Source organism: Phascolarctos cinereus, unplaced genomic scaffold, assembly GCF_003287225.1.
Source record: "Phascolarctos cinereus isolate Bilbo 61053 unplaced genomic scaffold, phaCin_HiC Scaffold_8;HRSCAF=390, whole genome shotgun sequence".
Classification (NCBI taxonomy): Eukaryota; Metazoa; Chordata; class Mammalia; order Diprotodontia; family Phascolarctidae; genus Phascolarctos; species Phascolarctos cinereus.
The window spans coordinates 25,581,633-25,606,481 of record NW_027556291.1 but is presented as its reverse complement, the minus strand read 5'-3'; the positions used below and the strand labels follow the sequence as shown (position 1 = coordinate 25,606,481).

The following is a 24,849-nucleotide window of genomic DNA, read 5'->3' as shown; positions in this document are numbered from 1 at the left end:
TATGTTTTACTGCGGGAGCCATGTCACATTTACAAATCTATGTGGAATAACTACAAAGTAGACACAAGGTAGTTTGATGGCAGCTAGTTTAGGGTTTGGTTTTTCCAGAAGTTTCAGGGCAATGAGCCCATTATGATCTCTGAGAATCATGCTGCTATGAAAATAATTCAGATAGCTAATTTCACCAGGTTATCCTCAGACCAGAGAATCCCTTGAAAATCAGTTCATTTTATTATGCATCCAGCGTTTATTAGGTACCTACTGTATACAGCTCACTGGTGTTGGAAGAGACATAAAATTTAGATAAAATATGGTTCCTATTTTTATCTTACAGCCTAGTAAGGGAAAAATAAATTAACATGTATCACTATAATCTGTCATTTTATGCTAAGTGCCTCAATTTCAGAACAAAATGCTGCTCAAGATCTAAGGGAAGTTTTTATTGACACTAGGGTAAAGGAGAAGACAGGGCAGACTTCCTAGAGGGAGTAACATTCTATTGGGCTTCAGAAAGCACATGTAGGAATTGAATGGATGCCGAGGGGAAGGAAGAAGACATTCAAGGTGCAGGAAGCAAGGATGCCACCACTGAGGATTCTTTTGGAGTGCACATGGAATAGCCTTGGGGAGCCTATATAACTTGACCCGAACTGGAGGAAATTGAGCTAGTGCCAAAATTGGCCCTGGGATTAGGAATGATTCAGGACCAAGGTGGTGCTGCTGGAGCAATCTCAAATGAGAGCCTGGACCTTAAGCCTACCCAGGCCTGGATCTATGTCCCCAGAAGTGGCCTGGAAGCATCCTTTAGGGAAAGGAGTGCGTGCATTATGAGGGGAAAGCTAACATTAACCAGGAATTTACTTACCCAGATTCCATCCACAGTGAAAATGCTTTTTTATAATTACAGGCAGCACAACTTTGGGTTACTTGGTTTAGAGACAATGAGAATAGACTAGAGGCAGTGTGCTGAGAGTCCCGGGTCTGCCCCCAGGCCAACTAGCTGGCACTTCCTCTCTCACATCCTCTTAGCCCGTTTCCTCCATTCTGAAAGGGCTTTAGGTTAGACGGTCTCTACGGTCCCCTCCAGATCTGACATGTTATGTACACAAGGCCTCTTTCTACCCTCTGTTCTGAGGATCCCTGTATTTCTTTCTTGATTACAGTGGAGTTGGAAGGTCTCCAGTAATTGACTGCAATTTTCAAACAGTAATATACAAGGGAAACTGTCATTAGTCAGTAAACATTTACTCTCCCCACTCTCTGTCCCTCTGATTGGGGGGGTGGAGCCATGAACTCCCAAACCTCCATTAAAGAGGAAGCCCTCTCAGAACATCTCATTCTCACCTGGCTGTACTACTTTGGGACTTTTCTGAGTTTTCCACCAGTATCTTCCTGGGCCTGCCCCATCTCCACCACTAGCTCCTTGAGGACAAGAACTGTCGTTCTTTTTTATATTAGTATTTGCAGTGCTTAGCACAATGTTTGGCACATAGTAGGTATTTGATAAATGTGTATTGACTATTGGAAACTGTGCCGAGTTAGCTAGAAAACTGGCATCAGAATAAGGAAGCCCTGGGTTCAAGTCTCCAACACCTACTGGCTGTGTGACCCTGATCAGGTCATTTAACCTCTTAGTGCCCCAGGCAGTTCTCTCAGACTAAGTTGTATTAATAGCTGCACACCTGCATTGGCAGAAAGAGTTTCTTCCCTGGGAGTTCTCTACACTAATGACACCACAAATCCTGGCTGCAGAAATGAAGTCTAACTAAGAATTGTCAGGCCGTTGTTTCTGCATGCTCTCTCAGTACTGTTCTTACCTCCTTATCCAGGGGAAGCCATGCCTGTCACCAAGAAGCCAGGGAGCTCAGTGATTGCTGGCTCCATTAACCAGAATGGGTCACTACTCATCAGAGCAACACATGTTGGAGCAGATACAACCCTCTCTCAAATTGTCAAGCTTGTGGAGGAAGCGCAGACATCCAAGGTAACTGGACTGGGCTGGAGAGGCTGGTGTCACCTGAGAGATTCCTAGAAGATGTGGTATGGGCTGGTCTAGTCCTAGTAGTGGCCTTTCGATACCTCTGTAGGTGTGGTGTTCTGGGCCAGAAGTCAATGGAGTAAGTGGTTATCGAGTGCCTCCCCTGGGCAGAGAATCATAATGGGCCCTAGGGAGGCAGGGCCAGACCATGTGGTTGCTGCTGATTTGTTTCAGTGTTAATTTGGGGGCCAAGAAATGATATGTCTCTCCACAGTGCTAATCATGTACTGTCTTCAAAGTAAAAAAGAAAAAGAAAGAGAAAAAAGAGAAGAAAAGACAGAATCAAATCTTTTTTTCATTTTTTGCAATTCCAGGCTCCCATCCAGCAGTTTGCAGACAAACTTAGTGGCTATTTTGTTCCTTTCATTGTTATCATCTCTGCTGTTACCCTCTTGGTCTGGATCGTGATTGGATTTATTAATTTTGAAGTCGTGGAAACCTATTTTCCTGTAAGTGGTTTGTAAGAACTTTATTTCTTGTTTTTTTAATTGGGAGGAAGTTTAACATCTCCTATCTGTCTTTTTGTAAGTAATTAACTTGGACATTGCTCTATCAGAAACTGATATTTTGTGAAAATCTCGGGTGTACATGAGAAGAGTTCAAGGCTAGGGAGGCCATGTTGGGCATTCATGTAGGTATATGATGTTCCTTTGGCATCTCCGAAACCTATATTGTACTTTAAAAATTTGTATAATGGATTTCCTTTTGAACATTTTATCTTTATTTCCTTTCTAGTGTTTTTCTTTGACAAGCTCATAGACGATATCTTAAGGCCTCTTCTTTCTTGCCTTCTGTATCTAATTCTATGACAGTCTTCTAAATGTCATATAGAAGAAAGGGTGTATGCAGCCTGCGAACCAGAAGACTTGAATTCGAGGTCTGGCTCTACTAACATAAAGTGACCTTGAAAAGTCCCTTTCCCCTTAGGTGCCTCAGTTTCGTCCTGTGTAAAATGAAGTTTTGATTAGATGATTTCTGGGGTCCCTTTCATCTCTCATTCTGACTTAAGAGCAAGTCACTGTCAGCAAATGTTTATTGAAAGCCCTACAGCTATAAATGAACAAGAGAGTGTTACTTTATTATGTCTCTTCAGAGGGAATCGGCCTCGGTGCATCACTGCCAGATCCCTAGGTTACTGAACAGACTAAATTGAAAGAGCATATATTTGTCTTATGTTACTGGTCTTTTGTGAAATCTAAAAAGAAGAAAGATTTCTTTAAATGGTTCAGGCTGGTCAAGTACATGCTTAACTGGAAAATTTCTGGGGCATATTTTGAAAGCTGTTTCTTACCAGGAAATTTCTGTTGCATTTCAAGGAGGGCGAGTGTCTTTGCAGGATTTTCCCCAAAGGGCATTTGTTTAACTATATCCTTGAGATCACTGAATGCTGCCATTTCCCTGACTGATGGAGAAACTCAGCTCCCATTACTAGATCTGTAGGAATTTTGCTAGAATTATAGATTTGGAGCTGGAAGGGATATTAAAGGTAGTTTAGTCTGACCTTGTGAGTCAGTCAACAAATACTTATTAAGTGCTGGAATGCAAATAAAGGCAAACACGTGGTCTCTGCCCTCAGTTGAGACCCCAGAAGGGTCTCACTGTTGCTTAAGTGGCAGAATGAGGTTTTGAACCCAGGTCCTCTGACTGCAAATCTACCACTCTCTCTTTCCATGACACCACTGTCTCTCCTTTTACGCCAAATCCATTGTTCATTTGACTATAACATGTTGTCTTATAAATTATAATTCAGTGGCAGCCTCAAAAACATTGTTCCTCTCTGTTGCAGATGAAATTGAATTTGATTAAGTTCTCTTTGGCCCTTAATGTGGAATTTTCCATCTTTAGCAGTAGCAAGAATGAAATGCTACACATAAGAGCATGGCCAGTTTAATAGTTGACTTTGATTTATTTATAATCAAAAAAGGAAAACATATTTCTTTCTAGATTTTCTCTTATAATGAAAAACTGGGTAGGCAAGTGTAAAAGCCAAGTTTCCAGGGGGAATTCTAACGTCTAAGTATCCTTCCTTCCCATTGTCCTGTTCAGCACTCTACGGTGCAATCATGGGAATGTCTTCTTTCTTTGCAAGGGCTACAACAAGAGCATCTCCCGGACTGAAGTGATAATCCGATTTGCTTTCCAAGCCTCTATCACTGTGCTGTGTATAGCCTGCCCTTGTTCTTTGGGCTTAGCCACTCCCACTGCTGTTATGGTGGGCACTGGGGTAGGAGCTCAGAACGGCATCTTGATCAAAGGTGGAGAACCCCTTGAAATGGCCCACAAGGTAAGCAGAAGCAGGTAACATCCAGCTGGCTCATGCAAAACTTCGTGGGCTGGAGTGTGGTCATAGCATCTGCACAGAAGGCGCCCTGCCACTGTGGGGCTTGGCCTGAGCTTCTTTTCTGGGCCTGTCACTTCTGTGAGCCTCTGTTTTCTCATACAAGAAGATAAGGACCGTAATATTGGCTCTACCTGCGTCATGGGGCTCTTTTGGGAATAGTGCTCAGATAACATTGAAGTGCTTTCTAAATGTGAAGGGCTACCATTATCTCCTGTTGTTCCTCTCCTTAGGGTAAGCTGTGTTTTTGATTACATAAAAAACTACATTCTTGCCAGTGTTTCTTCTAAGGGAATAAGCTCTACTTGTATACACGTATAAACCCTATACAGATAGGCAGCTCTAAGCACATGGGGGAGATCGAGCCCTGCTTAGGACAAAGTTGGCACAATGGTCAAGCCACATGCAGTCAGCCTCTTCAGTTTGCTGCTGCTCCTACTCTAGACTGAGCTCCCCACCCTGGGTTACCTGAGCACCATTTCTTTTCTAACTTCTAATCTGACGTTCCATGGAGCTCCCTGGCTGCCTGTGAAGCCAGTTTCTGGTTCTCCACCTCTGTTTGAAGGTTCTGTTTACTCAGTGCCGGTCTGCCCTTCACAACAGGGTCTAGAGTGGGGCTTCTTCACCTTTGTTATGACCTGGACCTTTGGGCTATCTTGAGAAGGGCCCCTTCTGGGCCCTTTCTCAGAACCATGTTTTTAAATACATAAAGTCAAATGGGCAGAGTTACAAAGGAAATCAATTATATTGAACTAATGATGTCCCTTTTTTCCTCATCCAAGTTCACAGAATCCCTCAACTCTACCCCTGGACTCCTTGGGGTCTGTAGGAGCTAGGTTAAGAACTCCCCTGCTCCAGTTGTTTAGTGCACATGCACAGTCATTAGCATAATTGCACAGTCTAGCATGGACAGTGGGGTTGGGGAGGAGTAGAGATGATTCACTACAGCTCTGACTCTCTTCCTCCTCCCCAACTCCCCCTACCTTCCCATCCTCCCAAAAATAATTGAAGGGAAGCCATTTAAAAAAAATACATAAGAAGGCAGTGTTTTTGCCAAAAGTGGAACTCCCCTCCTCAACACTGCAAAATTGATGATGGTAAGGAGTATCATGAGATGTCATGATGCGTATGACTTTTGCAGGTAAAGGTAGTGGTCTTTGATAAGACTGGAACCATAACCCATGGAACCCCAGTAGTGAACCAGCTGAAGGTTTTAGTGGAAAGTAGCAAAATAGCACGTGATAAGATCCTGGCTATTGTGGGCACTGCTGAAAGTAACAGTGAGCACCCACTGGGAGCAGCAGTGACCAAATACTGCAAACAGGTATGAAATTTTCCTTGTATTGACTTTGTGAAGTAAGATGACCTTGGGAGCATTTGCTTCTGACTGTGTATCATTTGTATGAACCGACAGAAACAGATGGCCTAGCTAGTCATGCTTAAGGCTTACTTACACTGTTGGCGTGCACATTTCTTGCCTTTTTTTCTCTTCATTTTATTTCTTCTTACCCTTCAACTATGACCAGCCAGATTCTTTATACCTAAAATATGCAGTAAAGACAGGGGAAGATACTGAGACTCTGGAAACAGTGAAGATTTTTTTTATTATTATTATTAATATTAAATAATTTGTTTTTCGTTTTCAGCATTCACTTCCACAAGATTTTGAGTTCTAAATTTTCTCCCCATCTCACCAAGACTGCATGCATTCTAATACCTCTTCCCCCAATCTGCCCTCCCTTCTATCACTCCCCCCCCTTCTCTTATTCCCTTCTCCTTCTATTTTCCTGTAGGGCAGGATAGATTTCTGTACCCCATTGCCTGTATATCTTATTTCCCATTTGCAAGTAAAAAAAATTTTTAACATCCGTTTTTAAAACTTGAGTTCCACATTCTCTTTCTTCCTCCCTCCCCACCCACCCTCATTGAGGAGGCAAGCAACTCCAAATAGGTTATACATGTGTAGTCATGCAAAACACTTCCGTAATAGTCATGTTGTGAAAGACTATATTTCCCTCCATCCTATCCCACCTCCCATTTATTCTATTCTCTCCTTTGTCCCTGTCCTTCCTCAAAAGTGTTTGCTTCTGATTACCCTCTCCCCCAATCTGCCCTCCCTTCTATCATCTCCCCCTCTTATCCTCTTCCCTCCTATTTTCCTGTAGGGTAAGATAGATTTCCATGCCCAATTGAGTGTGTATGTTATTCCCTCCTTAAGCCAAATCCGATGAGAGTAAGGTTCACTCATTCCCTCTTACCTCCCACCTCTTCCCCTCCAACAGTGAAGAATGTTAACAGCCTGTAAGCTCCCTGAGGGCAGGGTCTCTTACTTTGTATCTCCCCCAGCACCAAGTGTCACACCTTGCTTATAGTAGGCATTGAAATATCTGACTGAATGAATGAAAGAAAAAAATCTTTTGGTCATTCATGGCCACAGCACCATATTAAAAAGAGTACTCTCCCAGATTTATTTTTTTATTTTTTAATCAATCAAGAAACATTTATTATATGAACAGGCAGTTCTCAGATGAAGAAATTAAATCCATCTATAGTCATGTGAAAAAATGCTCTAAATCACTATTGATTAGAGAAATGCAAATCAAAACAACTGTGAGGTACCACATCACACCTGTCAGATTGGCCAACATGACAAAACAGGAAAATGATAAATGTTGAAGAAGGTTTGGGAAAATTGGAGCACTAATGCATTGTTGGTAGACTTGTGAAATGATCCAACCATTTTGGAGAGCAATTTGGAACTATGCCCAAAGGGCTATAAAACTGTGCATACCCTTTGACCCAGCAATACCACTTCTAGGTCTGTAGCCCAAAGAGATCATAAAAATAGGAAAAGGAGGAGCAGCTAGGTGGTGCAGTGGATAGAGTGGTGACCTTGGAGTCAGGAGGACCTGAGTTCACATCTGGCCTCCAACACATAATACTCACTAGGTGTGTGACCCTGGCCAAGCAACTTAACCCTGATTGTCTTGCAAAAAAAAAAATGGGAAAAGGACCTACATGTACAAAAATATTTCTAGTAGCTCTTTCTGTGGTGGTCAAGAATTCGAAATTGAGGCAATGCCCATCAATTGGAGAATGTCTGAACAAGTTGTGGTATGTGAATGTAATGGAATATTATTGTACTGTAAGAAATGATGAGCAGGCAGATTTCAGAAAAACCTGGAAAGACTTGTATGGTCTGATGCTGAATGAAGTGAGCAGAACCAAGAGAACTTTGTACACAATAACAGCTACGTTGTGTGATGAGTAATATTGATAGACTTAACTCTTCTCAGCAATGCAAGGATCTAAGACAACTCCAAAAGTCTCATGATAGAAAATGCTGTCCACATCCAGAGAAAGAACTATCGAGTCTGAGTGCAGATAGAAGCATACTATTTGTTCTTTCTTTTTTTGTTTTCTTTCTTCTTTTTTGTGGTTCTTATCATTGGTTTTAATTCTTTATAACATGACTAATGTGAAAATTGGTTTAATATGAATATATATGTAAAGCCTATATCAGATTGCATGCCATCTTGGGGAGGGGGAAGGTGAAGGAGGGGGAAAGAATTTAAAACCCCAAATCTTATGGAAGTGAATGTTGAAAACTAAAAATAAATAATTTATTTTAAAAAAGAAACATTTATTAGGCACCTGTTGTGTTCCAGGCACTGTGTTCTAGGTACTGGGAATATAAAGACAAAAAATGAAAAAATCCCTGCTCTTAAAGGAACTTACCAGGAGACATAAATAAATGAAGGCATTGTTGTTGCTTCCCCTCTGACCTTCACTGAAAATGGAACCTGAAATAATTGAGGATTTAACTTGTGGTGCTGTACTTGAGCAAGTAGGAAATGGTCTCATCAACATGCATTCTTTGTATAGTTATTAGGGAATGAAATTGAGAAGAAAAAGTTCTGAGCTCTGCTCTCATCTTTTCCATTGATGCCTCATATGACCTTGGATGAGAGACTTAACTCTTAGTTCCTGCATTCTTGAAAAAAACATTTGTGTCCCTTCAGCAGCTCAATACTTTGCAGCATGTGTCTGATAATTCATAATTAAATACAGGTTAAACTATAGTATTTGCATTGGCTCTGACTAAATGAGGGCAAACAACATCCTTCTGGTTTTTGTTTTATTCTGGTTAGGAGCTGAACACTGAAACCTTGGGTACCTGCACGGATTTCCAAATTGTCCCAGGCTGTGGCATTAGCTGTAAAGTAACCAACATTGAAGCCCTGCTTCATAAAAGTGACTGGCAAGTCGAGGAAAATAATCTCAAAAATGCATCCTTGACGGAACTTGATGCAAATGGTGGACAGCCAGCTCATTCCTCCTTGATTATTGACGCCCACATGCCCAGTAAGTTCCTTGTCTTTTTTTTTTAAGTACCATTTGTAGACCATTTGAGGGCAGGTAGCAGACTTTGCAACCTTGAAATTTTAAGATTAGAGACACAGATCAATTTAACTGTAGCTTATTTCTCCCAAATTACCAACACACTGCCACATAATTAATTCTAAGTATATCTTAGCCATATGCTAGACCTGAATTATCTGATATATTGCACAGACTCACCAATAATTCTCTTAAGTACTCTGACTCATTTGCATACATATTAAATATGTTTACACATGAATTATATTTATAATACTTATGATCCCAAAATATATCCATTTTTTGCTCCATATATGCTTTTTCTTAAAGAAAAAAAAAGGGCAGAACACCAAGCAATGATAACACAAGATTAGATAAAAATAATTTGCTTTCTTCTTTCAGCTGCTTCAAATCCTCAAAAGTACACAGTTCTCATTGGGAACCGTGAATGGATGAACAGAAATGGTCTTGTCATTAAGAATGACGTGGATGGTGCAATGATTGAGCATGAGAGGAAAGGCCGGACAGCTGTGCTGGTGGCCATTGATGGTAAAAATTCTCTACAGCTTTGCTCTAAAACTTGGTGTTCTGATGCAGAAATACCGGGAATAGTTTAGTAGTTAATTATGTTACTGTGTATATCTTCTTAAGAGCTTCTGAACTCTTCCTCAGAGAAGTATTCAGCAGTAACTGTGTACCAGCTAACATTTGAATGCAAAGAAAAAAGGTGCTTCAATTTAGTGATAATTCAGTTGTTCTGATTAAAGGTAATACATTTCACATAATTGAATTCTCTTGCATTTGCTTTTGACCGGACCATTCTGTACTTCTTTGTCCTGTATTTGGTGGTAATGTCTAATAGAACAGAAATGAAATATCACCATATTTAGATTTATTCTGTCCATTCAGAGTGAAATGGAAGGTGATATTTTATTATAATCATGTTAAGTCTGGGATGAAACTGCATTATACCACTTCATCTTCTAATTTAAAATGGACCCCTAAGCGACTCGTCTGCACAGTTACAGTAATCTGCTCCTAATGTGAAATGTCCTTTATGTGGATCTTTAAATTAACTGATATGTTTAGGACTATTAGCAAATGCCTGTTTGAGGGAAAGGAGAGGCTCTTTTATTATCCATCCCTGTCTCCTTCCTCATTCCCTTTTTCCTGCCCTCTTCACTAACCCCTGCCTTCATTTTTAGCAACGTTTTCATAAAGAAAAATGGATGTTTGTTGTTAGCTTTGCATTATAGACTTGAGTCTGTGGCTCAGAGTCATTTGACTCGTTATGCCCTCCCTGATCAAAGCAGGCATCAGTCGGTTGGAATTCATTGCTTTCTGTGGGTTTGTAGACAGTAGTCAGAATGTGGCTTTGTGTTGGTTATGCTCTAAGCCAAGTGTATTTTGTCTGCGGCCACTGTATTAGGTGTGTTGTGTGGCCTGATAGCCATTGCTGACACAGTGAAGCCTGAAGCAGAGCTGGCTGTCCACACACTGAAATCTATGGGCTTAGAAGTCGTTTTGATGACTGGAGACAACAGTAAAACTGCCAGGTCTATTGCCTCCCAGGTGAGTTCCAGGTGACTTTGGTTAAGGGAGGGGAAGGGGAAGGTGGATCTTCAGCTGTATCTCCCCCTTTTTCACTCTCTGCTAGCTATTAATCCCACAGCTACCAAGCAGCTGAAGAGAGAGACCTGCAGAATAGGGTAGTACCTAAGCAGTTGGGGAGCAGCTCTTAGAACAACATTGGATTAGACCTTGATGGCAGTTCTTAGAGGTTTAAGTGTTTGGGATGAGAGGAAAAAAGCTTTCTGCTAAGTTCTGTGGCACAGGATGTTTGTGTTACACCTAATACCTACCCCTCAGTGACCAAGCCCTATCAATTCTTACTTCCTTTCTGCCCCCTCCTTTTTATTCCCACTGTCGCCACCTTGATCCAGGCCCTCACTGCCTCATGTCCAGTTTGTCTAATTCTTCTTAAAACAGTACCTTGATCGTGACACTCTCTACAAGTACCGGGTTATTGATAGGGTACTAGAGGACCCAGCGTCTCAGCTCTGACACTCACTTGGGGCCTTTTCGGGTTTTGTGAGTTCAGTGCTTTGTAAACCTTGAAATGCTTCCAGAAAGGACAGGAAGTCACAGAACCTCTCTGAGCCTCCATTTCCTCATCTTTAAAATGGAGCGGCTAAAGAGGTGCAGGCAAGACAGCAGAGTAAAGTCAGGGACTCCCCTGAGAATTCCCAGATTCCCCTCCAAATAACTTCAAAATAACATGTCAAAATGAATTCTGGGGCAGCAGGACCAACAAAAGGATGGGGTGAAACAGTCTTCCAGCCCAAGACAATTGAGAAGGTCAGCAGGAAAGGTCTGTCTCACTGGGGTGGGAATGGAGCACAAGCTAGGAGCAGGCCTTGGGGGCAACCGAATCAGCAGCAGCAGCCTACAGATGGTCAGAAGGAGACTCCAGGGGACCCTTTGCTGGTACTGTTGTATTACTTATATGTGATTCTAGGTGACAGCCCCAGGGTGAGGAGGAACAGTAGCACACTGGAGCATGCGGCTGCAGGGGAGTGGGCACCCTGGTCACAGTGCCAGGGGGGAAAAGCGTGCTTTTCATAGACCTCACCTCTGGAACTAGCTCTGAAAGCAGTAGCACAAAAAACCTGAAGCTTGGGACGGTGCCTTCTCCACCCTGGGAGCAGAGCCCAACTTTAACATATAAAGTTAAAACTCAAGAAATAGGCTGGAAAAATGAGCAAACAACATCAAAAAAAGAAACTGACCATAGAAAGTTACTATAGTGACAGAGAAAGTCAAAACACAAACTCAGAAGATCAAAACAGCTACATGCAAAGCCTCAAAGAAAACTGAATTGGTCTCAGCTTCCCCCCCCCCCAAATTCCTAGAAGAGCTCAAAAAGGATTTTAAAAATCAAAGAAGAGAGGTAGAGGAAAAATGAGGAAAAGAAATGATAGTGATGCAAGAAAATCATGAAGAAAGAGTCGACAGATTGGCAAAGTAGGCACCAAAAAATACTGAAGAAAATAGCACCTTAAAAAGCCCAAAAGACCAAAAGATAAAAGAGGCACAAAAATCCACCAAAGAGAAAAAAACTCCTTAAAGCAGAATTGGCCAAATAGGGAAAAAAATGTACAAAAATTCACTAAAGAAAAGAACTCCTTAAAAAGTAGAATTGACCAAATGGAGAAGGTGGTACAAAAGCCCACTGAAGAAAATAATTCCTCAAAAATTCAAATTGGTCAAGTCAAGGCTAATGACTCCATGAGACATCAAGAAACAATCAAGCAGGGGCAGCTAGGTGGCACAGTGGATAGCACACTGACCCTGGAGTCAGGAGGACCTGAGTTCAAATTCAGCCTCAGACAAATAATACTCACTAGCTGTGTGAATCTGGGCAAGTCACTTAACCCCAGTTGCCTCATGAAAAAAAAAAAAAGAAATCAAAGCTATCTATAGTCATATGAAAAAATGCTCTAGATCATTATTGACTAGAGAAATGTACATTAAAACAGCTATCAAAAATGGTCAAAGGATATGAACAGACAGTTCTCAGATGAAGAAATTAAAGCCATCTATAGTCATATGAAAAAATGCTCTAAATCATTATTGATTAGAGAAATGCAAGTCAAAACAACTCTGAGGTACCACATCACACCTATCAGATTGGCCAACATGACAAAACAGGAAAATGATAAATGTTGGAGAGGATGTGGGAAAATTGGAACACTAATACATTGTTGGTGGAGTTGTGAAATGATCCAACCATTTTGGAGAACCATTTGGAACTATGCCCAAAGGGCTACAAAAATGTGCAAACCCTTTGATCCAGCAATAGCACTTCTAGGGCTATATCCCAAAGAGATCAAACAAATGGGAAAAGGACCCACATGTACAAAAATATACATAGCGGCTCTTTTTGTGGTGGCAAAGAATTGGAAATTGAGAGGATGCCCATCCATTGGGGAATGGCTGAGCAAGTTGTGGTATATGAATGTAATGGAATGCTATTGTGCTATAAGAAATGATGAACAGGGTGACTTTAGAAAAACCTGGGAAGACTTGAATGAACTGATGCTGAGTGAAGTGAGCAGAACCAAGGGGACTTTGTACACAATAACAGCCACGTTATGCAATGACTAAAATTGTTAAACTGAACCCTTCTCAGCATTATGAGGATCTAAGACATTTCCAGAGGCCTCGGGATGGAAAATGCTATCCACATCCAAAGAGAGAACTATGGAAGTCGAATCGCTATCACTTATTTTTACCTTCTGTTGAGTTTTGTTTCCTCTTTCTGATGGTTCCTCCTATTGGTTTTAATTTTTACTTACAACTTCACTGATGTGAAAATATGTTTAATGGGTATGTAAATGTAAAGCCTATATCAGATTGTGTGCCGTCTTGGGGAGGGTGGGGGGAGAAAAAGGGAGAAAAATTTTCAACTCAAAAGCATATGGAAAATTTTTTTTTTAAAACAGTTATCAAATTGGCTCATGACACAAAAGGAAAATGATAAATGCTGGAGAGAATATGAGAAAGTTGAGCCACTAATGCATTGTTGATGAAGTTGTGAACTGATCCAACCATTCTGGAGAGCAATTTGGAACTATTCTCAAAGGGCTATTAAACCATGTATACCCTTTGACCCAGCAATACCACTACTAGGTCTCAATCCCAAAAAGATAAAAAAAAAAAGAAAATAGAAAAGGACCTATATACACAAAAATATTTCTAGTAGCTCTTTTTGTGTTAGCAAAGAATTGGAAATCGAGGGAATGCCCATGAACTGAAGAATGGCAGAACAAGTTGTAGTATATGATTGTGATGGAAGACTATTGTGCTGTAAGGAATGAAAATCAGCGGGCTTTCAGAAAAACATGGAAGGACTTCCATGAACTGATATAGAGTGAAGTGAACAGAACCAGAAGAACAGCATACACAGTAACAGCAGCATTGTACGATGATCAAATGTGAATGACTTAGCTGTTTTCAGCAATACAAATGATCCAAGACAATTCTGAAGAACTTATGATGAAAAATGCTTTCTACCTCTGGAGAAAGAACTGATGGAGTCTGAATGCAGATCAAAGCATACTTTTTTTACTTTATTTTTCTTGTTTTTTCTTTTTGTCTCTGTTTTCTTTTACATGACTAATGTGGAAATTTGTTTTGCATGATTACGCATTTATAACCTGTATCAAATTGCTTGCTTTCTCAATGAGGGGAGAGGAGAGAGAGGGAGAGAATTTGGAACTCAAACTTTAAAAAATGTTAAATTGGGAAAAAAAGAAAATATTATTAATAAATTTTCTTTAAAAATAATAACATAAAATAGGGTATGTAGGGCCTGGAATCAGGAAGGCGCACCCTCCTGAGTTCAGATTTGGCCTCAGACACTTATTAGCTGTGTAACCCTGGGCAAGTCATTTAACCCTGTTTGCCTCAGTTCCTCATTAGTGCAAAGAGCTGGAGAAGGACATGACAAAGCACTCCAGTATCTTTGGCAAGAAAACCTTGTATAGGGTTATGGAGAGTAGGACTTGACTAGAAAATGACTGACTAACAACAAAAATGAGTATAAAAATAGTGCCTACCTCCCAAGGATTTTTTTTTTTGGCTAGGCAGTGGGGTTAAGTAACTTGCCCAAGGTCACACAGCTAGCAAGTGTCAGGTATCTGAGGCTGGATTTGAACTCAGTTCTTCCTGAATCCAAGGTCTGTGCTGTATCCACTGAGCCATCTAGCTGCCCTGCAAGGATTTTGTGATGATGAAATAAGACCCTGTTATCCTAAGTTTTCCATAATGTACTGCAATCATTTCTACCTCCAGGGCTTTTCTGGGGCTCTTTTCCTGTACTCAGGAATAGCTTCTCTGTTTGCTTTGTTTTGTTTTTCACCTTTCCTAATTCTTCTCTCTTCCTCCTTCAGTGTCTTTCTCAAGCCCCTCTTCCTCTGTGAAACTCCTCATAAACACTCTAGCTCACACAAATCTCTCCTTTTTCTGAACCTTGGAGGGCATTTATAGTCTGAACCACTTATTTTGTCTTCTTTATTTTGACTTAGTCTTAAATCCGGAACTAGTTCCATAAGCTTCTTGTCTTCGACATTTTGCTACCTCCCAAAGTGCCTAACATCATGCTGATTGAATTAAAGAAGCATTTCTTGAATTGAATTGGTTTTTTTTCTTTCCCTAGGTGGGCATTAAAAAAGTTTTTGCTGAAGTCCTTCCTTCTCACAAAGTTGCTAAGGTGAAGCAGCTACAAGAGGAGGGGAAGCGTGTAGCCATGGTGGGTGATGGGATCAATGACTCCCCAGCCCTGGCTATGGCTAATGTTGGAATTGCCATTGGCACTGGCACAGATGTAGCCATTGAAGCTGCAGATGTGGTTTTAATAAGGGTAAGTCATGTGGCCAGACCTTTTTGGAAACTTAACTCATCGGATCAGTAGCAACCTCACCAAAGATGTTGAGAAATCTGCCTACTTCCCTGTTGAAACAGCTCATGTAGCGGATCCTGTGCTGTGCTTGGGGTCAAGAGGGCCTGCATTTGGACCTCATCACAGACACTGAGTTAGTTATGCAACCCTAATCCAATCACAGAACCTCTCAGTATCCTCACCTTTAAATTAGGGATAAAAGTAGTGCCTACCTCCAAGCGAACTTAAATGAGATAGCATACGTGAAGCACTTTGCAAACCTTAAAGTGCTATATGAATGTCAGATGTTGTTATGTCATCATCATACTTTTGTGCTGCCCAGCACTAAAATGGTGACAATTCAGGGTCATGGCTTTGGGAAGTACTTGCTAGTTATTCTGCCTTCCTCTGATTTAAATGGAAAAAGGTAAATGAAGTAGGAGATAAAGCACCTTTCTCCTTTCTCCATACATCTCAAGAATTCAGGAAGCTTCCGTGTTTGGGTTTATGGCACATCCGTAGTCCAACATTTGTTCCTGTTTATTGTCCACATGAACTTCAGTAGAGAATATTGGGTGATAGATACATAGAGGAAATGTGATGGACAAGGAAGATTTCTTGTCACTTGCCCAGCTCTCCTTTAAATACATTTTTTAAAAAGTTTTGTTGATGCCTTTTGTTTTCATACCACAGTTGTTTCCCTACTCTATTGAACCCTCTTTTGGAACAAAGAAAAACGTTTAAGCAAAATCAGTAGACCCAACGACCAGATGTGACAGTGTTCTTCCTCAAGTGCAGATCTGACCACGTCACGTTCACATTCAATAATCTGCACTAGCTCTGTGGCACCTCCAGTGTCAAGTATAAAATTCTCTGTTTGGCATTCAAAGCTCTTCACAACCTGGCCTCCTCCTACCTTTCCAGCCTTCTTATATCTTACTCTCTTCCATATACTGCAATCCAATCATACTTGCCTTCTTGCTGTTCCATCTCCCAACTCTGGGGTTTTCAGTGGCTGTCTCTCATTCCTGAAACGCTCCCCCTCCCCATCTCTGCCTCCTGACTTCCTTCAAGTCCCAACTAAAATCCCACCTGCTGTGAGAACTCTTTACTGAGCCCTCTTAATGCTAGTCCCTTCTCTCTGTTGATTATATCCAATTTATCATATTCGTATGTATATTTCAACAATACTTGCTTATATGGTGTCTCTCCTATTAGACTGGGAGCTCTTGAGAGCAGGGACCGTCCTTTGCCTTTTTTGTATCCCCAGTACCTAGCACAGTGCCTGGCACATAGTAGGCACTTAATAAATGTTTATGAGCTGACTATGTATGCCACATTCCCCATCTGTAGTCTCCCAGCTTTCCGCTGAGAAGAGGAAGTTGTATGTTGCAAGACCAAGGTTGTTGACTACAATTCATCAGAGTCCAACTCTCTTTTAGTGTTCTTTTTGTCTGTTATTGTAGTCATTATGTATGTTATTCTCCTGATTCTGCTTACTTTGATGTGTACCAGTGCATTCATGTCTTACCGTGTTAGTCTGAGTGCCTCATACTCATTGTTTCTTCTAGCAAAATGTTTCATTATACTCATATACCACAGTCCCCGTTTGATAAGTACCCACTTTATTTCTGGATTTGTTTTTTTTTTTTAAAGGCAGTTGGGGTTAAGTGACTTGCCCAAGGTCACACAGCTAGTAAGTATCAAGTGTTTGGTCTGAGGCCGGATTTGAACTCAGGTCCACCTGGCTTCAGGGCCTGTGCTCTATCCACTGCGCCACCTAGCTGCCCTGATTTGTTTGGTTTTTTGCTGCAACAAAAAACTTGCCACTAATATTTTGGTAAAATCAAACCTTTCTTTCTGTCTTTAACCTCCTTTTGCTCATTTTTTGGGGGAAATGATTTCACATCCTGTTTCATCTTCCTATCCCTACAAATTGCAAAGGTTTACTTCTCATAAAATTCCACTATTACAAAAAAAAAACCAAACATCTGAAGCTTGTTGTAATGGGATTTGGCCTATATAACAAGGCACAGATCTAAGGAAATTTCCCCCTCAGGAAAACTTAGTGAAAAACAGTTTGTATTTCCAAAGCTGGCTGTCAGATTTGTAATGAATGACCGTATCATGAGGGAGTCATCATTTTCCATATGTGTGGAAACCAAACTCGGCAGTTATAAATGAAGCTAGATTCTCTTCTTTATGTTCCAAATGGCTCTATTTTCAGAACGATCTTCTGGATGTGGTAGCAAGTATTGACTTATCAAGGAAGACCGTCAAAAGAATTCGAATAAATTTTGTGTTCGCTCTGATTTATAATCTGCTTGGAATCCCTATAGCTGCTGGTATGAAACACTTAACAACTATTGTTCTATACTACTGTATTCCTCAGAAGTCATTCCAATTTTCTGCAAGGGATGGAGTTTGGATTTCTAGAATAGTTTTCAGGATATGATTATTGGGTGTGACTTTCTGGTGTGGTAGAGGGTTATTCAATAAAAGCAGTAATTTCCAGCAAAGCACTCAGCTGCTTTGCCATTTTAGGAATGAAGAGCATTTGGGTCTCCTTCTCTTTAGGCAAATTGCTTCAAAAGGGCAACCAGCTAGCTACAAGACACAAGAAGAAGTAAGCCTCAGGGTAGTGATACACAACTCATTAACAAGAATTTGCATGCCTACTGTGTTCAGGGTCCTTTATTAGGGAGGCAGGTGGACCATATACATTGTCTGTGGCCTCACGGTCTCTAATATGGAAATAAACAAGTACAAGAAATTAATTACAGACCAGTTTATCCAACAAGTAGAAAACCCAGAAATACTTAGGTGATGTAGAATAAATGACTACTCTAAGCTAAATGGGATTAATTAGGGGGAAAAAAAACTTTGTGGTTAGAAGGTGTGCTTTGCTTCAGGGTCTGAGAGAGAAGAGGAATTTGTTTCTCTTGTCTCCTTGCTAGGTTGTAAGCTCTTTGAGAGTTTAGCACAGTGTCTGGTACATAGTAGGCACTTAATAAATGTTTACTGAGATCAGAGACTGTCTTCACATTTCTCTTATACCACCTCTGTCCCCCACCCCAAGTGTTGAGCACAAGGGAGACACTCAATAAATACTTGTTTATTGATTGAGGAGCTTGGACTAGAGGAGGGAAAAATATGTAGATAGGGGAATAGCATGAGGAAAGTCATGGATGTCAAAACTAGCACAAGACGTGAGGTTGGAGACATGCCAAGGTGGGGGCTGCTAGAAAACTTGGAATGTTAGCCTAAGGAGTTCTGCTAGTCCCAGTCAAAATGGCCACAATCAACAGAAAGGAGTCCCAAATTAATGATGGAATGCCAGAGTATATCTCCCCTCCCCCCAGTATGAGGCCAAGATATGACCCTAAATCCTAATAATAATCAAGTAGTAGGAGGTGATTGCATGTATCATTTCTCCCCTTCCTTGGTGCTACAGTTTAAGAGAATTTAACTCATTTGGTTGAACACTTTGGGAATCATTAAGTTGTCCTCTATAGGGTTTCCTTTAAAAGGTACTATTTCCATCAACAACTATTTACTGTACTACCTACTATATTGTAGAGCATTGTACTAGGCTCTGTGGGGGATGCAAAAAAAAGTAGAAGGTATGGTCTCAAGGAGCTTATTCTCTTGGGGGAGAAGCAAGACAAATATAGGAGAGGCAACTAGGACAAGCTGAGAATAATGTAGTCCTATATAGAGCACTGAGGGAGAGCCAGCAAGGGAATACTCCGTGGAGACAGAGGCAAGTCACTCTGCTTGTTGGAGACATCTTGGCAGACCCAGAGCTCTCATCCAAGGCCTTGTTTGTTTTCCAGGTGTCTTTATGCCCGTTGGTTTGGTTTTGCAGCCCTGGATGGGATCAGCTGCCATGGCTGCCTCATCAGTTTCCGTGGTGCTTTCTTCACTGTTGCTTAAACTGTAAGTATGGCAGCATGGCCAAACATATTCTCCCTAAACCATTTGGTGTGTCCTAGACCCTTTTGGAAGTCTGGTGAAGCCTATGGGCCTCTTCTCAGAGTAATATTGTCAAATTAATGTAATACAATGCATAAGATTACAAAGGAAATAAGTTATATTGAAAAACAGTTATAAACAAGTTTGTGAACCTCTGCCCTAAACCCAGAATCACTAGGCTGTCTTGATAGGTTTTGAAATTGAGACTATAAGAGTCCAAACTTTTGTTAGTATTAAAAGGGAGCCTATAACTGTCCCCACAGGCAGCTAATATATAACAACCACTAGCACTGAGGCAGAGGGCAACCATTTCCTTCTCAGGACTAGAATTCACAGGAAGTAGAATTTTCCATTGTCATTGTCACAAGCTTCATATGATCAGCTTTCAAACCTGTCTGGGCTACCTCCCTTGCAGTGACTGCCAAGAGACATTCCTTCCTGGGAAAGTACATCTCAGGTTCTTTTTTGTCTTGTTTACAACATCTATCTATCATGTCCACTTGGCCTAAAATAAGGAATTTTGAAAAAAAAAAAAAGAGCTGTGGCCTTTTAGCTCTGCATCAGTTGAATAGAGGGACTCCCTTGGAAGCCTGAAAGGGGCAAATTGGGGGTCCCATCTGCTGAGGATCCAGAAGGGAAGTGCCTGGTGCGAAGAATAAGGGCTCTTTTTTAAAGTGAGGTGAGAACAATACGGTTTGACAAAGCAGGCACCTGGAGAGGACCGCCTGGCTGTGCCCTCTCTGGAGAATTGCAACTACTGAATCTTCTAACCACATCTGCCCAGGTGTAACAGATATTCGGCCTCAGGTACTCATCAGGTGGAATATGTCAGTGAACTGCAGTGTGTGCTAACAGCTTTGCCCTTCCTATCCCTGCCATTGTAATGGAAGCATAGAGAAACAAGTTCTGAACTGTTCTTCTAAGGTGAAAAATGAACCATCCGAAGACATCTATGACTATGTACAGTACACACTTTTTATTACTATATGTCTGCATGTAGCTCAGCTGTAACATTTCTCCCATCCATATTCATTTATTCCAATATTTTAAACTAAATTGTGCTTTTCTGTGTTTCTAGTTATAAGAAACCTATTTATGAGAAGTGTGAACTGCGACCTCACTACCAGGTAGGCCGGAAGAGTCCTTCAGAAGTTAGTGTTCACATCGGCCTTGATGATACCTCCAGAGACTCTCCCAAACTAGGTTTGCTGGACCAGATAGTCAATTACAGCAGAGCATCCATTAACTCCCTGCTCTCAGATAAGCGTTCCCTGAACAGCATTGTTCTGAGCGAGCCAGACAAGCACTCACTCCTGGTTGGAGATTTCCGGGATGACGATGACACTTCGTTGTGAAGAAGCCCAGCCACTGCTGCTGGCCAGACCTCACCGCATACTGATGGAGCTGAGATTTAGGAAGTAATCTTAGTGTTGTCAAAAATCATGCTGCAAGGATTTGGGGTTGGTCTTGTGTTCTGAGACATTTGGGGGGGAAGGGGGTGCGGTGTTTGTCTTGTGAGAAAAATATCTTTTTCAGCATATCAGCTTTGAAGCTATTTGTGTCTGGTTTCAGTGATCTTCAGTATTTTTTTTTTCAACCTGAGAAGGTAGAGCAGCAATGGAGACTCACATAAGCCTCCAAGTTATTGCTGTTAACTGACTGGTCAGATGGTTTAGGGATTTGATGAGCTCCCCCCCTTCAAAAACTCCCCAACAAATAGCGTAGGGAGAATACGTCTTTCAGGAGATGGGCACTGAAGGGGTGATGGCCGAGAGCTGCTTTCTTGGTTGTATAACCTGCCTCCCTGCCATGGCGTGAATGATGACTCTCACAGCGAAGTACAAGGCCTGGGCAGTTGGACAGGAGAGAGGAAGGGAAGCAGTTGAAGCCAGTCACATGACACTAGCTGTGCCTTATTTGCCTATTTTCCTTTAGGAATCTTTACCTTCTGAGCTGGTAGCACCCAGCTTTTGGGGAGGCAGAACATTTCTCATTCTCCAGTGAGCTGTACTGGCTTGGCTGGGTCGGGTTGGGTCGGGAAGGGTTAACAGAACTGATAGCCTTTTTTTTTTCCCCCTAGTTCCCTCTTGTTCTTGCTTCCTAGCCCTCTGGGGTGAAGGAACTGAAAGGACATCTAAGGTTTCTTTGTCTCACCACACTCCCAAATTTCTGTTTTTCCAAAGATATCGGTCAGTTCTGACTTCACTGTTAACCCTGCACTGTACAAATGTGATTCATGGAATGAACCTCAGAGGTCAGCTCCAAGAAGCCACTCGCAGTAAAATCGCTATTACCAGCATCTGTTTTAGCATTGTCTTCACTGAATTATCCCACAGATTAACACTAACACATATATATGTGTATATATATTTCCTCTACCTTGAGCTTTTTAGTATGTATTAGTATTTATCATTTGATAGATTATCCAATATATTTTTAGTGCTTTAGGTAACCTTTCCAAGTTATTTTAAATGAATGTCAATAATGTAAAATTGCTTTTATTTTAAAAAATCTTCTTTTTCTATGAATTAAAACATAGAAGTTAGTCTTTACCTAGAGTTGTACTTATTAACAAACTACATGCTGTTTCCCTCTAGTTTGAGCTGCTTATATTTAATAGTTTAATGTAGTTGGTACATTTAAAGGCTTGTTCCTCTGCCATATGGGCTTAGAATTTCCCCCATTCCATAACTGGGGACAAGGAAGCAGGTCAGAGGTTTCTAGTGGTGTAACTACTTATGTATCTTTGTTATTTGCAGGGTGTTGTTTTTGTAGAGACTACACATGAGAAGAATTCATAAACAAATGCTCAGTTTTTTGATCCAATTATTTAACCATCTCAGCTTGAGGAAGATTATATAATATAGCTAAGGCAACCTTGTGGAATTGGATCTAAAAGCAGCCTAAAGGGGAAACATCATTCATTCTCACTCCCTCTCCCCTTCCCCACCCAAAACAAGACCTTTTATATGTCATTTAATGATATCTGTCTGGATTCAGAGGAAGTCTCGTGTGTATCTTATGATCAAGAGACAGACAGACAGAGCTGAAACTTTCGATGAAGGTGCTGTTGGCATAGAAGGGCAAACTCATTTTAGGGAAAGATGAATGAGCTTGTGTGTCTCGACTCTTATTCTAGCCTCCTCCTGATACCATCTTCCATATATCCAGGTTTACTTGTAAGGTTTCTTGACCTAATTTCAGTAGCTTTTTGTGCCATCCTTTCTTTCCAGAGATTGCTTCTAGGAAGAAGCAGCAAAGGTGGCAAATACAAAATATTGTTTCTTCTGCACTCCAAAATCAAATTTTTTCAAAGGAAGCAATCTCTTTCCTGCAGAGATTTGGTCGAGGCAGCTAGGTGGCGCAGTGGATAGAGCACTGGCCCTGAAGTCAGGAGGACCTGAGTTCAAATCCTGGCCTGAGACCAAACACTTGACACTTACTTAGCTGTGTGACCCCAATTGCCTAAAAAAGAGAGAGAGAGAGAGAGATGGAGAGAGAGATTTGGTCATGGCCAGTTAGTATTTCCAGTGCTATCTTTGTCTATGAAATCGTCTTTTGGAGCCAATGGCCACACTCTGAGTTGGCGGCCATGTTTGTTGCCCTGGGAAAGAGTAACTGTCATAATTTCAGAATCATAGCTTTGCTGTGGGAACAGAAGACTTTTTGTTCAGGAATGAATCTTGCTTTACATCTACAGCCACATTATGGTTCTCTCCCATATGTCTCTTCTGCAAGTCAAGGATCCGTTGGCTTCAGATTGGGTTGTGGAGGGGAACAAAAATATTGCTTACAGCTTGTAAGAACAAGAGTTGTAAGAACAAATATATTTTTTTATATTCAAAATTCAAATGGATTTATATTTGTTTCTGATATTTGAAGTTCATTATTTGTTCTGTCTATTTTTTGCATTCATTCAACAGACCATGCAGTTAGAGTCTGAGGATAACAAGTGCCCTTGGGTACCCAGTACTCATTTAGACTGAAATATGGGGTGCTTCTAGTCTTAGATGTCTGGAGATGCCTTTTGAATGTAGAAGCCTACAATCTAGCTAATGCATTTAGTGTTGTAGAACAGACCAAGGAAGTGTGGCTGTCTGTTGTGAAAAGAAGACTGTCTTCCTCACCTCCCAAACTATATGTGTATTGTGATGTAGTGTTGACCTCTTAGAGAGAAACATGCTGCTTTGTGAACAAATGATTTTGTTTTACACAGGTCTCCAGTTCACATGTACAGAATGGTTGAAGTAGCACTAGATGAAATGTTTCAAGTAGTATACATGTGCAAACTTTTTTCTGTACACATTTTGTGATGAAACAGCTTGCAATCAAAGAGTTTTAAATTGTCATGGAAAATCATTTTAATTACTTAGAGTTTAATAGCTTGTATTAGATGGATTTTTCTTAATGTTTATTTTACTGTGTTTTGTCATTATCTGTAGGTGAGAAATGTTCATGATTTGTTTACTCTCTGATCGTACATTGAACAATGTTGTGCAATGCCTGTCTCTCATACTGTTCTGTAGCTCCTTTGCTCTCTTTAGTCTATTTTTTCCATATGCATGTAATTGAACATATTTCTGCCAAGGATGTGCCTTCAACTTTGTAATTACAGTGTTGTCAAGATACATCATTCAGTGCCTCTTTTGTGAAATGTTCTCGCCATCACCAGTAGCTGTTAATGACTCCAATACACATAACATTGGGAGGGCCCTATTCCCCAAAAGTTAGAGGTCACTTTTGGGGTTGTGGTTACATTTACAGCCATTAGTGAAATACTGCTATTCTGGACAGCTAGAAAGGCAGATGTTGCTCTGTAAGATGGTGTTTAAGATTTCTTTTGGTCTTCATTTAAAGGTAAATTGTACAACATCTAGTATTTCTTTTTAAGTTAAAAAATTTTTTTTCAACAATAATCCTTTGAGGTAGAGAGTACAAGTATTGTTATTATCAACATTTTACCCATGAGAAAATGGTGATTCAGAGAGAAGTGCCTTTCCTAGGGTCACACAACTAGTAACTTCATGCTGCCCTACCAGTATCTCCGCATACCCCATTACTGGTGGTAAGAGTCCAGTTACCTGAGTGTCCTTTGGGATTTCAACTCAATGAATAAGCTGATGAACCTTTAATACTCTCTGTGTTCTTGAATTCTCATATACAAATGTTGAATATTTCCAGTGCACAAGGAAGCATGGCATTGTGGAGGGGGTACTGGACTCAAAGAAAGTAAGGACTGAGTTCCAGTCCTGCCTCTGACTCTTATTAGCTGTGTGACCTTGGCCAAGTCAGGTAACCTAGCAATGTAGCAGGCAATCCCTTAGGACTTATCTACTCAAATGTAAAAGGGTTGCAAGCAGTTGCCTTGATAGAAGGAGTTCGCACACTGAAAGTTCTCCATTTTGAGAAAACCAAAGATCCTTCTACATATCTATATATGTGCTAGGAACTGTGCTATATACTAGAAGTACAAAGTCAAAAATGAAATAGTTCCTAGCTTTAAGGAGCATACATTCTACCCAGATGGGTGGAGATGCACATATGCAAAGAATTGGACTGCTCGTTTGAGGAAGGACAGAGCACTAAGAACTAGAGGGGCTCAGTGGGGTGGGGTGGGGGGCTCAGTAGGGGCTTCGCCAAGGAGATGCCACCTGAGCGAACCTTAAAGGAAAATAA

At 40.9% G+C, this 24,849-nt stretch overlaps 1 protein-coding gene across 2 annotated transcripts in view; it reads left to right on the top strand.

Annotated features, from left to right (window-relative positions):
• The window catches only part of ATP7A (ATPase copper transporting alpha), a 116,609-nt gene extending 92,803 nt beyond the window's left edge, over nt 1–23,806 (top strand). Inside the window, exons 13-23 of one of the 2 annotated variants that reach the window (XM_020964548.2) lie at nt 1,830–1,984; nt 2,353–2,487; nt 4,128–4,322; nt 5,518–5,700; nt 8,528–8,741; nt 9,159–9,305; nt 10,186–10,328; nt 14,977–15,180; nt 17,426–17,543; nt 19,035–19,137; nt 20,252–23,806. In XM_020964548.2, the coding sequence (XP_020820207.1) occupies nt 1,830–1,984; nt 2,353–2,487; nt 4,128–4,322; nt 5,518–5,700; nt 8,528–8,741; nt 9,159–9,305; nt 10,186–10,328; nt 14,977–15,180; nt 17,426–17,543; nt 19,035–19,137; nt 20,252–20,528 (1,874 nt within the window). In that variant the 3' untranslated portion in view covers nt 20,529–23,806. The remainder of the gene's footprint in view (nt 1–1,829; nt 1,985–2,352; nt 2,488–4,127; nt 4,323–5,517; nt 5,701–8,527; nt 8,742–9,158; nt 9,306–10,185; nt 10,329–14,976; nt 15,181–17,425; nt 17,544–19,034; nt 19,138–20,251) is intronic. The other variant, XM_078147964.1, reaches the window with a different exon arrangement.
• The last annotated feature ends 1,043 nt before the right edge of the window (nt 23,807–24,849 follow it).